Consider the following 15,204-nt stretch of genomic DNA (forward strand, 5'->3'; position numbering starts at 1 on the left):
CCTGAGCAATCACAGTTCATTAGCTCTTCTGTCTCTCTCAAAAAAAGCACCACTTTCAAGAAATATCCGTGGGAAGTTGCATTTACACTTCAATATTCAAAATAGTTTAACAAAGACATTGAGTTGTAGGCATTTAGTTGTGATCCAAATCACTTACTTTAAGTTGTGTCTTGCAACGTTTGAGCATCTCTCGATGCCTTGTAGCGAGAGGAGAATCCTTCCACTGACTTTCATTGTTTTTCAGGTCTTCAACAGTTCTGAAAACCATATACAATAACTGGTTATCACAACAAAAGGGAAATATGCTGATAGTCTGCAAAGCAGCCAACCTACTTTAGATGCTAAATACAGAGGAAATACTGAGATTTACATGAATTTATGGAATTTACATGAAAACTTCTGCTTGTTCCTATATCAAATCCTTTCCAGGAAAGGCAGTCAACTGGAACAAAACTCGGTATATGAATACAGTCCCTTTTCCTCCTTCCTCCGAGTACAAACTCCTTTCCACATCAACCTCTGTTTACAGCAGGAAAAACACCCAATCTAATGTCTTTATTACCAACATATAAATATGTTGTCCTGTGTTGAAAACAACTGAACGATTCATGGAAAGTGCTGAACAGTGAGCTACTACTGAAGGCAGCAAAAGCCAAGAGTTCTTCCACACTGCTGGACTGTGTGTAGACAGCCCAATCGGCGACTCCTTCCCAACAACTCTAAATAAGGAAAAGAACCAATTCCTTTTTCTGGCCAAATGTGCAGCTTATTTACAAATAATCTAGGCCCTGATTATTTGAAAATGCTTTTTCTTTAAAATACACTGACTCTTCCTGCTCATTCTATGCAGCTTCCCAAGTTGTTGGCCTCCAAGTGCTTTAAAAGCTAAAAATGAAATCACTGTAAATGCAGTTCAAAAATCCCGTAATGTACTCACGGTATTACTGCCAAGGAACATTTACCAAAATGCAATGACTGCTATTATAAACAATGGAAAATAGTGGTGATATAAAAATCTATTCTAAGTTTAACAGAGAGTATTCTTCAAGGTTTAGCAGCTTTAAAAGTCTATTTGGACTCATACCAAGAGAAATGAAAAACAGCAGTATCTTCATGTCAGCATCAAAGCTTATATTTAGAATTTTTTAAATGATAAACCACATGCTGAATTACATACACAACCACAATATTAAGAGTTCATTGCTGAAGCTTTTTCTTTGAGGCTTTTAATTGTTTATTTTAAACAAAGTAAGTTAATCCACGACAGAAGCTAGGGGGAAAAAAAAAAAAATCACAGTAACAGCAGATGATGTATTTGATTTAATACAAGTCATCCACTGCCACCTCCCTCAATTATGTGAATTCTCGATGCAAGCCACAGTCCCTCAATACCAGATAAACCTGTGAAGGCCAACATCAGCAGACTAACAAATACCGATTTGATATATCCTCAGCAATAATTTTATCCAAAACTGTCACTGCAATTTCTACCCAATTCCTAGGACTTGCAAGGAGAGAAAAAAGATATTCAGGATGGGGAATTGAGGATTCTTTGACAACACACTAGATAATTAACAGTTTCTAACCTGTTGAGCTCCCTGATGGCCCGCAGTCTACGTATGTACCGACGGCAGCTGGGCAGAATGGAGAGATGATGGGCATGCAAGGTGAGGAAGAAACATTCCGTTGGGAATTTCGGCTCAGAAAATGAAGACTGATCCCTGTCTAAAAGAGGAGAATAAGTGAAAAACAAAACAAAAAAAAAAAAAGAGAGAGAGAGAGAAAGAAAAAAAGCCGTATAAGTGAAAAAGGTAAGAAATGGCCTGGATTATCTAAGGGGTAAAACCTTGAATGCAGGTTCCCTTGAACAAGCTTTCAAGAGCAGGTAACAAAGGAAAACCTTTTTAAAAAGAGGAAGTATTTGATAGAATGTAATATTTCCTTGTACCTTCAGTATCACCACTCAGAAATAGAAGGCAGCCACAACAGACTCAATGCATATTGCATATGGTACTCACAGAGCTCAGCAATCCAGGCTGCAACATCCTCCATTGTTGCTTTCACTCTTGTCTCATCTGTTGGAAGGTCAATACGACACCTGGGGTGAAAGATGTACGTGGGATCAACCGTTTCCAGCTTTATCTTCGTACTTAGTTGCTGTAGTACCCATAAAAAGTTGAGCATGAAGCCATCAGTAGATACCAAACGATCATCCGTCTGTGGGATAAGGAAGCAAATTGTTGAAGACAATTGCAAGGGCAATTGAAGACAATTGCTGCTGCTTTAACAGTAGTCCACATAAATAAAACAGGCAAGTTCAAGAAAAGGAAGAAGTGAGGAAGAATGTGGATCTCCAAGGAAACCTTCCTGATAACTAGAAAGTCATTTACGGTAATAATGTTTCTGCACAATGCATGTCCAGTCATTTCCAAGAACCTTAAACACATAAAACCAAGAGATGCATAAAAAGTAAAAAGGGCTTAAAGAGGTCTCTTTCAAAAACAGTTTTCGCAGATGTAGACAGCCACAAGATAGTTTGAAATAATTGCTGAGGTTCAATTCGCAAGTTATATTTTATGCTTAAGTGGTCACTATACTTCACTGGAATTTCACAAAAAACTACCACGGAAAGTGGCAGTTCCAATGTTTCCTTTTGAAGCAGGGATTTGAAGACAACAATGCTGCAAACTTCACAGGTTCAGGATCCACGCACACATTTTACCACAGGAAATGAGTCCAATACATTAACCAAACATCTGCAAAATAATAAACCTGTTGCTTCACTGGAACTGGGCCACTTCATATCTGGATTACTCCTTCTACCATACAAAGCTTAGCAGTTTACCAGATTGGGATGGATTGGAAATGGATTTTTAAATGTTAAAAATGGATTTTAAAAATAGCCAGTTAGAAGGAAACCTCCACAGATGTATTAAAGAAAAGGAGGGCGAGGAAGAAAGCGCAAACTACAGAATCCTTGTTAACCAAGTGGCACGTCAGTTCCAAGAGAGGGAATAACCTAAACTGAAACAAGCAGGTACAACAGAATCCTTCAAAAATAGGAAATGTTTTGAAAGAGATGAAGACTGATCATGTGGTTTCTTGGCTGCTGTGGTAGCCTCTGAGAACTTGGGTCCTCCTTTGCAGAGCCACCATTTCATCAGTCTGGTGCTGCTTGCGCACTAAGCCCACGAGCCACGGAAGAGCGTTGCTGCTGTTTACCTGCATCTGGGCCTTCTTCATGTTGGCATTGACAACAGCTGCCATGTAACTGAGAGCTGCTTCTCGAGTTTCACCGTTCAGTAAAATACTGTGCAGAATTTTGAACAGCTCTTGCTAGAATTTCAAACAAACACAGGTTACATAGACTTCAGCACTGCATTCCTGCTTTCTTATTTTCCAATAAGACAAATAGTCTTATTTGTCACTGTTACATGCATATAGTAGTTACAAGAAAGGTATATATGAAAGATCACTGAAATACAAACATTAGTAATAGTATTTTTCACTCATCCTTTAATATCAGCTGTAATCCATGACTAAGCATTCTGATATTTTTGGAGTTGGCTTATAGCCTAAAGAAAGATTTGTAGCTCTCATTAATGGTTTTCCTAATTCCCTTTAGCCATATCCTCATATCCTCCCAGATTTTTTTTCCTTTTTTAAATGCAGAAACTAGTTTGCTTTTAATATAATATTTTAAATCTGTCAGGACTAAAAACAAACAAACAAACAAAAAAAACAAAACAAAACAAAAAAACCAGTATTTTTTGCAGTTCTTAAAAATGAGGACACTTACCCTTGCTAATTCCAGGTAATGTTGCAAAGACTGGCTAACAACCCGGGTATTTTCAAGAGTAATGGCAGGCCCTGAGAAGTACTTTTCAACAACTTTGTTCTGAAAGCAGAACGAACATTGGCAAACACTTCTGTTTTTTTTCTCAATAAATAAATAAATTAATCAATCAAAATCCCCACACTACTGTCTACCTCCTGCTGTAACACTTACATCATCTTCAGCAAAGACAGAGAGACTAAAGAAGGCTCCGAGATAGGAAAGTCTTTGCAGCTCTCTTCCTGCACCTGTGCTTAAAGATTTAGGCAACCACAAGGGCAAAGATACAACCTAGAAAATTAGAGAAATAGCAAGTTAATGCCTTACACTGATGAACTGTAAGCAAAGTGCACTGTTACCTTTCAGGTGCCCTGTTGCACAGGGCAACAGGCCCTTGAATCTTCAATATCCGGTCATGCAGATAACTAAATGGAAAGACCTCCTCAGTACTTCAGAAATCTAAGTATGTTTGCTCTAATTTTTCTTTATCCCCTAAAATCTGAGGGAAAAGGATTCCTTTTACCACAGTTAACTTTAAGCTATTATTTAGCATGAGACATCACAGTAACCCCCTTTAGAGTTCTAAACACCATTGATGTGAATCAGGAGATGTCAACCAACAAAATAAGTTACATGGTTCTTTTAATCAAAAGAAATATATATATATATACACACACACATATATATATATGTATACACATACACACACTTACCAGACTGCACATGGGATGCGTTTTCCCAAACTTGATTTCACAAAGTTCACACAATGCCTGTAAGGAAATCCCAAGGAAAGTTATTTTCATGTGCATTTCCCGAATAACCTGTCTGCTAATAACAAGATTAACATGGTAAATTGGTGAAAGAGCTAACCCTTCTCCCTTTTCTGTGAATATTTTTTTCCACCTTCTACAGTGGTAGAGAGATGCAGAAAGAGTTAGAGCATACTCTGCTCCCCTTTCAGTGTCTCCTTCTGTTCCCAGTTGCCTCAGGAAGGCTAATATGTCTCACAGGATTATAACTATTGCACTTAGTTCAAAAGTTAGGCACACAGATTATTTGCTTGATCAGAATATAACAATGTCTTTGCTGGACTCCTGAACTGCCACACGAATGTTAGCAACAATAATAAATGGAGTAATTGTACTATACATACATCAAGGCCTTTGTCTTTTGAATCAGCGTAGAAAAATATCAGAATAAAAGAATAAAACACAGAAGCCAGAAACAAAGAATCCTATCCACATCTCTAACTCCCTTTCAGATGCAGTGCGTCTGTGGGATGTTTACAACCTGAAAATTATTCTGAAAATCCAAAAATACTGAAGGCTTTCATGCAGTTCACTTCTCTAGTGCTCTATATTCTCATACTTCAATTGCGCTAGAGCAAGTAACTACTCTTTCATCCTTTTGGTGCACATTGTCCTGCCTTAGGATGCCGTAAATGATGCTGCACTTTGAAACTGCTCTCTACACAGAGTCTGCTGCACATTCAGTTTGCAACATTATTGGCCTCACAGATTCTAGTGGGTTTTTCCGTGGTCTTTTACATATTTCATGCGACACAAAGCTTACAACACATGGTTTAACTATTAGCCCATTAAACAAAGAAGCCCCAAAATGCTGCAGCACATTATCTTGGAAAGAATCTGCCCAAGTTATGAGGAATCAAAGAAAGCTTACAGAAATGAACTGTCCTTACCATAAGGGGGTACTTAAAGTTGTCACTATCCAGAGAGCACTCTTTGGAAGCCAGAGCCAGGCCTTGTAAGATAGGGATAAAGATCTGTAGAAACAGCAGTAGATTACCTTCTTCAAGAAAAGAAAGCCATCAAACAAGTGACATCTCTGCTTTACACAGCATGAAATATCTGTTCATTCTTCAAATATGGCAGATTACACACAAGAAAAACAAAGACTTTCTCCCTGTCAAATGGCATCAGTCATTTCAGATGACATTTCAATGCCTGAATGCTTAAGAGTACCAAAGCTTAAAATCAGCTTGCAGCCTTTTTTTTTTTTCTCCTTAAAGCTATTAAATTAGATCCATAAAATGGCCTTTGTTGTTATTGTTGCATGCTAGGAGAGCTTAATCTTCTCTATACTCAGACACGGTATAAATAATCTACTAACTTGACACCTAGGCATAAGGTCTTACTTGTAAAAACTATCCATCTTCAAAAGTCCGATAGCCCAGAAGGGTAATGATCAATTTGCCCATGCACTTGGGAAAATAATATAGTTTCAATTTTTGTATCCCCCAAATTTCTCAGTCACCTTCTGTAAAATTTAATGGACTAGGATTTTTAAAATACACTTAGCATCTTAGACGTAAACCATTCAAGTTACAGGAACACAAAATATGTCAAGAAAGGAAAACGAATGCTTAAGTATGATTATAGAAAATTGCTATCTTACACAAAGATTTTTAGATTATTTTGTATACAACACACGCAAGGATGTTAAATGAAAGGAAAATCCTGTAACAGGCCACTATGATATGCTGAAGCACTCTGTACCATACCTCAACTTTACATAACAAGATGTATCACTCATTAGCATACACATTTTTTATTACGTGCTAGTTTAATTATTAAAGCCAGAGAATTTCTCTAAGTAATTTAAAAATGGCCAAAAACCCTAACTTAAATTGCTTTACCGTTTGCTGCTCCTTGAAGCAATAGGTTTAGAACTGTGATGTGCAAAATAAAGCTTTGGAAATCCCTTGGATTTGGCAAATAGGGGTTTTGTTGACCTGTTCTGTTTTTAAAGGTATGCCTTACCTGTTTGAACACCTCTTCATCCTGATAAGTTGTTCTCACCAGTTCCTGGATGAAGCCAAATGGAAGGTTCCTACACAGCATATATGGTACCAGCAGAGACTGCTGCTGCAGGGACCTTTATTTGTATAAAGAAATACAAAACCAGAGGTTTTTTTAATAGGATAATGTCAGATGAATCACATGCAATGACGTGTCAGAAAGCAGAGTATCAAGATGTAGACACCTACTCCTTTCAGGAGTGACTAACCTTGTTTTCTCAAGTTACTTGTGCAAAGATTACTGTGAAACACATGCTGCTGCCAACACCACACTTTATTTTAATGAGCCTGGAAGAAAATAACTGCTTCTGAGCAGTAAACGGTCTTCCCCTTCTATTCCTCTCTAATGAAAAGACCCTTTATTAAACTAGTGAAGCAACAACATCAGGTCTGTTCCACTGATCTCAATCTGTTTCTCTCTCCAGTATTAAGGGTTTAATGTATTTTCTAAATTAATACAGCCATATCTTTTAACTGCTTCCTGAGAATTTGTAAAGATATTTTTACATTTTTTCTTATTATATATACACACAACTTTTCTCAATACCAGGATTCGTTCAAGTAAAGACATTACTAATCCCATGGCACAGTGGAATGCTGATATAGCTTTAAAGACTACAAAACTATTTGCATGGACACAGGCACAGAATTATGCAGATTTTACAAAAAGTCGCATACACTTTCAAAATCTTTATATTGTTCCCGCTAAATAAGCTGATAGTTAAACAACTATTTTCTTTTTAGTCACCAGAAGTCTCTCATCAGTTATTTAGCGTAGAATGTCTACAAATTTACACTGCTAAAAGCTTAGATCACCCATCAATACTGATCAACGGAACCTGGATGATTTGATCTACAAAAGAGAGCAATTAAACTGCTTTCCACCACTATATCAGTGGGACCAACAACTCCAACAATAAACCCATCCACCAGCACAGCTGGACCCACAGGCAAAAGTCCACAGCTAGTGAGATAAGTGTTTGAGCAGGATACATTTACATTTGCTCATCTAACTGTTAGGAAAAGAAAAAAATCCCAGAGCAGAACTGTCCACCACAATTCATATCGGCTCTACTTACCTTGGTTGTGTTAAGGATCCCTGGAGCACCAACGCGGCATGGGAAATGCACTGGGATCGGATGTTACTCAGTAGCTGACTAACTGTTGGCTGGCTACACATCTGACAAAATGAAGTTATTTTAAGACAAACTAAAAGTACTTAGAGACAGAAAAGACAGTAAATATCATATACCTCTTCGTTCATGTAATACAAATGCAATATGCAGACTAAGCACACTTCCAGCCTCAGATTTTATAGACAGTTTCCCCCCACATCCCTCTCCTAGGACAACAAACTAATAGCAACATACAGAGGGTGGCAGGGAGTTGGCCTGACTTTTTTTTTTTGTGTGTGTGGAATAAACTCAAGATAAAACGTCAAAGATCCAAAGTGAAGGACAGCTCCTAAAACACAGCTTATATTACAGATGTAAAACATATACAAGATGCCAAAGTGACGAATTAATAAATGCTAAAAGGAAAGTTTATAAATTTACAGATTTATTTATACAATAAAGCCACAAGGAAATAACTATCCATTTTTACCAACTTTCCCCTGTGCACCAGAAGAGCTAGAGGATGGGCTCTGACTGGACTGATAGCACTTTGCTCTTCCCAAACCTACCTTTGGTGCTTTTCTCTCCTCTATTCCAACTCTGTCAAAACACTCAATGAGGTAGTTCAGCATCTCTGTCTCCTTACAAGTTTCAATGGTGAAGTGGTCACTGCAGGTATCGGAAACACTTGAGCTGCCAGAGCCTCCCACACTTCAGAAGACACACACAGAAAAAAGAAAAGGAGCATAAGGCACAGCTCTCACTCTTGCACAGTCTCATAATTCATGAGTCCTTGACTTTCTCTGTCAGTTTTCTGAAGATCCTTCCCATATCACACACAGGGTCTTCTCAGCAGGTCCGCTCATCCTCTGACCTACAGAGAGCTCCCCACTTAACCGCTTGCCCAGCTCTGAAAATCCAGGTGTGCTGTAATAAGACTGAAGTATCTTATTAAACAAATAAATATCTGAGAGATGGCTGCAAGATCCAGGAATATAGCGGGAATCAAAATGAGATTTTCAGGGCAATATTTAATAAGAACAGCCTCCAATTACCAGCAGACTTGAGGCCAACACTGATATAACTCCCAGGAAGGACTTTGCCAAACCACCATGCAATGACACTACCTCTGCACAGCTTCTGCACCAAGGGAGGGCAACATCCCAAAGAGCTACAAATGTCACCAGCTCCGTTAATGCCATCCGGCCCACGGAAGGCAAATCCTCTCCCTGCAAAGGGACCTTTGCTCACAGATAGACAAGGGCTAGAGATAACCAGATTGTATACTCTAAAGAAGGGAGAACGAATGAAACAGGAGACATCTAAGCAGCATCAGGGCAGCTGTTCGTTTTAGCACTTTCATACTAAGGATTGTTTAACTTCAACTCAGCTTAACTCACGGTGAAACATTACATCTCATTAAGTAGTATTGCTTCAGGGAAAAACAGAAAGCCCCAATTTTATAAACACAAAAACTAAGCCCACAAAGACAAAAACATGCCCAAGACAAGAAAAAAATTAAATTGAAAAAGTGGGAACAGACCCAAGCTCTCTCAGTCCCAGACTTGTTATCCCAACAGAATTCCTCTCTATATAACAGCTTGGCAGGGCTAACTACAATGGAAAACCTCATTTTACAGAAGGGGATTAACAGAAGATATTTGCCTTATGCAAAAAATATAAAATGTTCAAACAAATAGCAATTACATGGATGATCCACAGCTATTCCTCACTGAATGAAATCAGTGTACAGACTGAATTCAAATAAAAGCTAATTAAAAGGCCCAAAATTTAAATTGAAAAATAAGAATATTTGTTTCCTTAGATGGACCTTTTTAATTTTTTTTTTAATTCTTACAAAACTGTCATAGCTGGAATTATTTAAAACTGTAAAATCATTTACAATTTAATATCTAGCTACACGAGTCTATTATGGTACAGTCCAACCAATAAATCAGAGATCATTACTTTTTAAGTATATGCGGGCAAAGTGCATCAAGAAATATACCAGCTTCAGCACAGAATTTTTTTAAGCTATTGAACCAAAATTAAGCCATGCCAAATTTAGCTCTACTAAAACAGTTCTGCTAAAACCATATATACATTTTCTGCTCGATAGTTTCTCTTTCTGACCTCCTGGCTTCTCACCTTCAGCTTAAAAATTATCCTTGAGAATATAAATTTAGATTAATAACTATTAATTCTCAATTTAGTCACTCAAAATGGTTTCACTGCAGCAATAACTGAAATTATTCCAATACAAAACTGATATATCCTCCTCAAATGCCTTTGGTGCCATGGTATTTTCAGAATGTAAGTTGTTGTATAATTATACAGCTACTGCGCTCATAATTTAAACTATAACCTTACTGCTGTCTGCAGCATGCCAGGACATAACACGAGCCAAGATACCAGAGGCAAAAACGCCAAGAAATCCTGGGCACTGCAGAATATGGAACCCAGTCCGATATTTGGCTTAAACCATCAGCAGTATAAATACCAGATTTGAGCAAAACAGTGGAAAAAAATAACCCCAAATTCCATGTGCACAGCCCCCTCAACCCGTGAGTTCTGGGGAGATGAACTGGTGACATTAGGATGTAATGGAAAACAGGAGATGCTACTGGAATGTTTTCCGGTTTTCAGTCCAATTTTGGCAGCAACACCCCAAAATAACCAAAAACCAGCGGTACGATGTCAGAGAGGAGAGCTGGGGATGGAGGAGAGAAGATACATCTTTTAGGACATTCATTCCCTGACACTCAGGCAGTGAGATTTCCACTCACTTTTGCTTCAACTAAAACACTTCAGAGGGGATTAAAAGCCGACAGGAATCCCTTTGCTCACAGTGGTTCATCACGGTCGCTGCCTTGGAAGCCCTGACCTTCCTTCCCTTAGTCAGGCGGAAGCCATAACTGGTTCAAGTGACTCAAACAGAGGTGCCAGGCTCAGACCATTGCAGGATTATCATCAGGTTTGGCTATTTTGCACAGCTCTCTGGCCAGCCTCCAGCACTGACCAATATCCGTTCTCATTTTGTTTTCACGTGCCTTAATGCCATAGAAATGAAGGGCTTCTGTCATAGGATTCCAAGGTCTTTGTCTTACAGCAAATTATTCCCCCCTCTTCCTCCATTCTTGTCCGTTCCAAATACATCAGCCTCTACTATCCTGTGTCAAAGCACCCATATTAATCCCTGGGAATTTAAACTGTCAGGTACATTTTCCTCACAGGTTACTGGAAAGAGCCTCAGCTGCCACACACTGCTCGAACGCCCATGAACCTGCAACAAAAGCACACTACTTGCACCAGTTGAGTATTTGCCACTGGATCTTTTTCTATATGTTAACCACCAACATCATATTCCAGTTTTTCATAGAAAAAAATGCACATGATGTACCATTGGTATTAAAATTACAGCTGTGTGTGAATAACATTCCTTCTACTCATACAGTCAATGAATATATAGCCAGCTCCATTGAAACATCCACTTGAGAAATAGTGCTCATTACACCTGAAAGGCAGCATGATTAGTGCTTCCTTTACCTTAGTCATCTCTTTAAAAAGAGCTGACTAACTAGGATTCATTACACGTGTTTACACAGCATCTGAAAAAACATTCAAGTCATCTCCTTGGCTTTGCTCATTTCTCAAGTTACTTTGAAAAACAGATTGTTAGTTCCTAAGCACCCAAACATGCAGGTTACATTTTTTTCTCCAATACCTGGACCCAAACTGGACACAAGAAAAATCATCATCTTCATTTTCTTCATCACTACTGTCCTCAGACACATCAGAAACGGCAAGGAAGAGGAGGGAGAAAGGGTTGTCGTATATACTACCACAACAAAAATGGAAAAGGCCATCAGAGATTCTTAAGCCAAAAGTACACTATAGCTTTTCTTTACAAACCTGCCAAAGAAAACAACTTCTTAAAGCATGCAGACAAGGGGTAACTATGTTAGAAAAACCAAGACTAGACTAACATGCTCTGTGATGCCACTCCAAGTTATTCATGTATCAAAAACACCACACACTCACAAACCAAAAATTTCACAGTAATTTTTGAGACCTAATAAATTTATGGCTTAGGTGGAAATGTTTACACCTAATTGCATAATAAATATTACAGGTTCAGCTACTGAACTGTAATGCAGTGGTACCAAAGCACCTCCTGTTAGCCTCTCCCTCCTGCAGGGAATGAGTTTCTAAGAGCAGCCAACAGACAGAAAATGCGGCTGTACTTGGCTTAGCACACTAAAACAGCCTAATCTGTAATTTAAATTTGTGCATTACGTTGTCCATTCTATCACAGTCCACCAAGTAACAGCTTTCAACCTCAACTAAAGCCTGAGTGAGAAAATCAACTGCAAAGCAGGAGGCCTGTCTGATATACCATCCAGCAGTGGCAACCAAGCAGAAAGCTAATAGTTTACCTGGAATGGATGCAAAGAAGAGAGGCAAAATGGAAAAAAAAAAAAGATATTGGTATCTTTAAGATAATTACATTCCACCTCAAATGCTAGCAGAGGCAGTTTTAACATTTTGGCAGACAGGTCTTGTTAGCAAGTCAATAAATAAACACAAGCACAAACCAAAACACAGAAATCAGCTCAGGGTAAGTAAGGTAAGCTCAGCACAAACAGAAGCGCTTCCAAACTGCATGATTATGCCGCACCCTCACTGCACACATTAAACACTCTTTTGCTCTTGTGAAATACCTAGAAGGAATCCTGTTCAGTAACGAACGCCTGCGCAAGGTACTGGGTGAAGCAGTAAACAAAGGTGGACCCATTGCAGTGGGTCTCTGCCTGGACGTGATGACTGGCAAGCCCTGGGGGCTAGTAGCCATGACTGGAGGGCTTGGTGAACTAGACGGGATGGAAATATTCAAGGAACGCGGGATGGAAGAAGCAGAAAAGCCTCCAGAATGGGCAACAGTGTATGGCCGGTACCTCGGAGAGGAGGGCTGCGTCGCAGAAGGGCTTGTTGCTGTGAGGTGAGAGCTGACAGAAATGGAAGGCACTGATGTGGAGGCAACTGAACTGGCTGGTGGGGTAAGAGATGAACCAGTCATTGGTACATAGCTTGTGAAACTGATAGTAGGAGCTGGACTAGTCCCATAGAGACTAAACCAGTTACAGGGGAAAAAGAAAAAAAAAAAAAAAAAAAAAAAGCAACAATTTAGGATATGCAGGAAAAGGGTGAAAAAGTAAATGAGCAGCAGAAGCCCTTCCCCTTCTGATGACTCTTCAGTAATAGCTCTGCAGCTCACATACATCAATGCTTTGTAGTAATGTTGCATAAAACTATCTCATTATTTACATAATATTAAGTTAAATTAACAGGCAGGCCCCTAAGACACAAGTTAGGGACAGTTCTCTGAAAGAACCTGCACCATGGCTTTAACTGATCAAAAATGCCTATAATCTATCAAATATGCCTCTAATCATGTCTACATGGTCAAAAATGGTGACTGTGAGGGGAATAGAGTTTAAAAATTTATCACTTTTTCATGTGATTATTTTATTTATTGTTCTTGGGACACTTCTATGCCTCTCTCTTACTTTATCAATCAATATTCAAGTGAAATCAATAGTAAGTATAATCAGAAGTCACCTGGATAATGAACTGGAACCAAAGGAGCCTACATTACAGAACATAGGGCTGGTTCCTGGGTTGGAGCCAGTGTTTAAAATCAGGCTTCTATCAGGTGACCGGGCAGCTGCAGCAATTGGTTGTGATGTAGCTGTCAGGCTGGCAAAGGGGTTTTCATCTTTTGACTGGGTGGACATCATCAGAACTTCCATTAAAATCTGTCCAATCAAGTCCTTAAAATCGGAAAACACTGTTAAAAGTAAAAGAATGGAGTTAATATCCTCATATAACTGTTCATGTATAAATAAATTATAACACAATCATAGATTTCCCCTAAAAAAGACAGTTATCAGCTACCTTTGTGGATTAAGCACTACTTATAACAAGACCAAAAAAATCTGAAACTTACTTGTAATTGTTCTGAAGTTACAGTTACACAAAAGGTAACTTTTATGGGAAGTACAAAAGATCATAAGCAACTTAATGTTGTTACTAATGATTCTTAACATTGTCTCATCTGCTACTGAGTTGAGCAACTCATATCCTAAGGAAGGAAAATAATTTTCCCTTTCCTTTTCCCCCTGCTCTCATATGCCCAAACACAAAAGAGCAATTTTCAAACTGGTCATATCTCCCAGCTGACAAATTATATATAATATATCTTGTTATATATAGTTAAAAAAAAAAAAAAACACGGCACAGAAATTCTTGGCAACATGGCAGTATCAACATATTGATCTGATATCAGAACAAATCCATCAGCAGATGCACCTTCCTTCCAGTGTTGAAACACACCAGTTTTACTGAACAGAAGTAATCCCTAACAAATGATAACAGCTCAGATTCCTACCTTCCTTTGGGTTCTGCTTAAATTGAGCAGAAAGTGAAGTCAGGAAGATGACATCTCTATCTCGGTCCTTCCAAGAAACTCTGAAGATCTTACAGACCAGCTGAAGAGCTTGTTCCTCAGATACTTCAGACCCAGACAGAGGCTCCTTGTTTGGGGTAGAAAACAAAGTATTTGCATTAATTATGATTGTATCAGTCAGGTCACGATTTCATCAGATTCAGTTCTTTAAATAGCTTTAGGCTAACTCTGGATGGCAAAATTTGTGTACTAAGGAAGAAATACAAATATAGTCGCCAAACTTTTATTTGGGAAAAGGAAGAAAAGAGAGATTTTAAGAAAAATTCAGAAGTACGCTAATCCAGTAGTAAGCAACTTCCCAAAGTACATTATAAAACAGTATAAGAGGGAAATTTAACCCTTAAACCCTGTGCTGATTTCCTTAATAGGGAATTAAAAGGGGATTTAATTTTTTATGCACACATATGGTAATCTAACAGTTTCTTCTAAAAATTAAAGCACAAGAAGGGGTGAGCTTACAAGGATCCCCAGACTTTCTTCCCTTCAAATCTTTGTCCAAGGAATGGCATCTTTCACTTGGATGAAGTCAGGACAGGACAAAAGATTCAAGAATTTGCCTCATTCCCTTTTCTTCCATAAAATCATGTATATTGTGCTCAAAACTAAGTAAAAATATTTTCTATAAAAACAATGCTACCACAAGTAATGGCTAGCAAGGGTTAAATGGGAGGGCTCTTGCAATCCTAAGGCAGCTTTGAGGATGCACCTGGGAAAACGGCAAGATATAGAGAAATAAAATTCAAGTAATTTTCCCTGCAATATGAGGAAAGTTTGCATTTAAAAACATTTTCAAAGCATATGGGAACTCATTATTTTTTATTCACAAAACCATGACATGCAAGAATAAAACTCTCATTACACAAAAGAGCTGCACTAAAAGCACTTCAAAACTACTTGTTACATAAAAGCC

General features: G+C 38.4%; 1 protein-coding gene across 3 annotated transcripts in view; it reads right to left on the reverse strand.

The window, feature by feature from the left end:
* UBE4B (ubiquitination factor E4B) overlaps window positions 1–15,204 on the reverse strand; it is a 37,551-nt gene that overhangs the window by 10,399 nt on the left and 11,948 nt on the right. The window contains exons 5-19 of one of the 3 annotated variants that reach the window (XM_088536163.1): window positions 14,217–14,361; window positions 13,388–13,616; window positions 12,490–12,897; window positions 11,493–11,606; window positions 8,338–8,479; window positions 7,733–7,833; window positions 6,616–6,730; window positions 5,535–5,618; window positions 4,549–4,605; window positions 4,010–4,126; window positions 3,800–3,898; window positions 3,223–3,336; window positions 2,019–2,217; window positions 1,587–1,725; window positions 158–257 (exon numbers count right to left, since the gene is read on the reverse strand). In XM_088536163.1, the coding sequence (XP_088392289.1) occupies window positions 158–257; window positions 1,587–1,725; window positions 2,019–2,217; window positions 3,223–3,336; window positions 3,800–3,898; window positions 4,010–4,126; window positions 4,549–4,605; window positions 5,535–5,618; window positions 6,616–6,730; window positions 7,733–7,833; window positions 8,338–8,479; window positions 11,493–11,606; window positions 12,490–12,897; window positions 13,388–13,616; window positions 14,217–14,361 (2,163 nt within the window). The remainder of the gene's footprint in view (window positions 1–157; window positions 258–1,586; window positions 1,726–2,018; window positions 2,218–3,222; window positions 3,337–3,799; window positions 3,899–4,009; window positions 4,127–4,548; window positions 4,606–5,534; window positions 5,619–6,615; window positions 6,731–7,732; window positions 7,834–8,337; window positions 8,480–11,492; window positions 11,607–12,489; window positions 12,898–13,387; window positions 13,617–14,216; window positions 14,362–15,204) is intronic. The other 2 variants (XM_088536164.1, XM_088536165.1) reach the window with 2 other exon arrangements.

Source organism: Tinamus guttatus, unplaced genomic scaffold (assembly GCF_059628265.1).
Source record: "Tinamus guttatus ecotype Peru unplaced genomic scaffold, ASM5962826v1 Tinamus_guttatus_pri_ptg000652l, whole genome shotgun sequence".
Taxonomy (NCBI): domain Eukaryota; kingdom Metazoa; phylum Chordata; class Aves; order Tinamiformes; family Tinamidae; genus Tinamus; species Tinamus guttatus.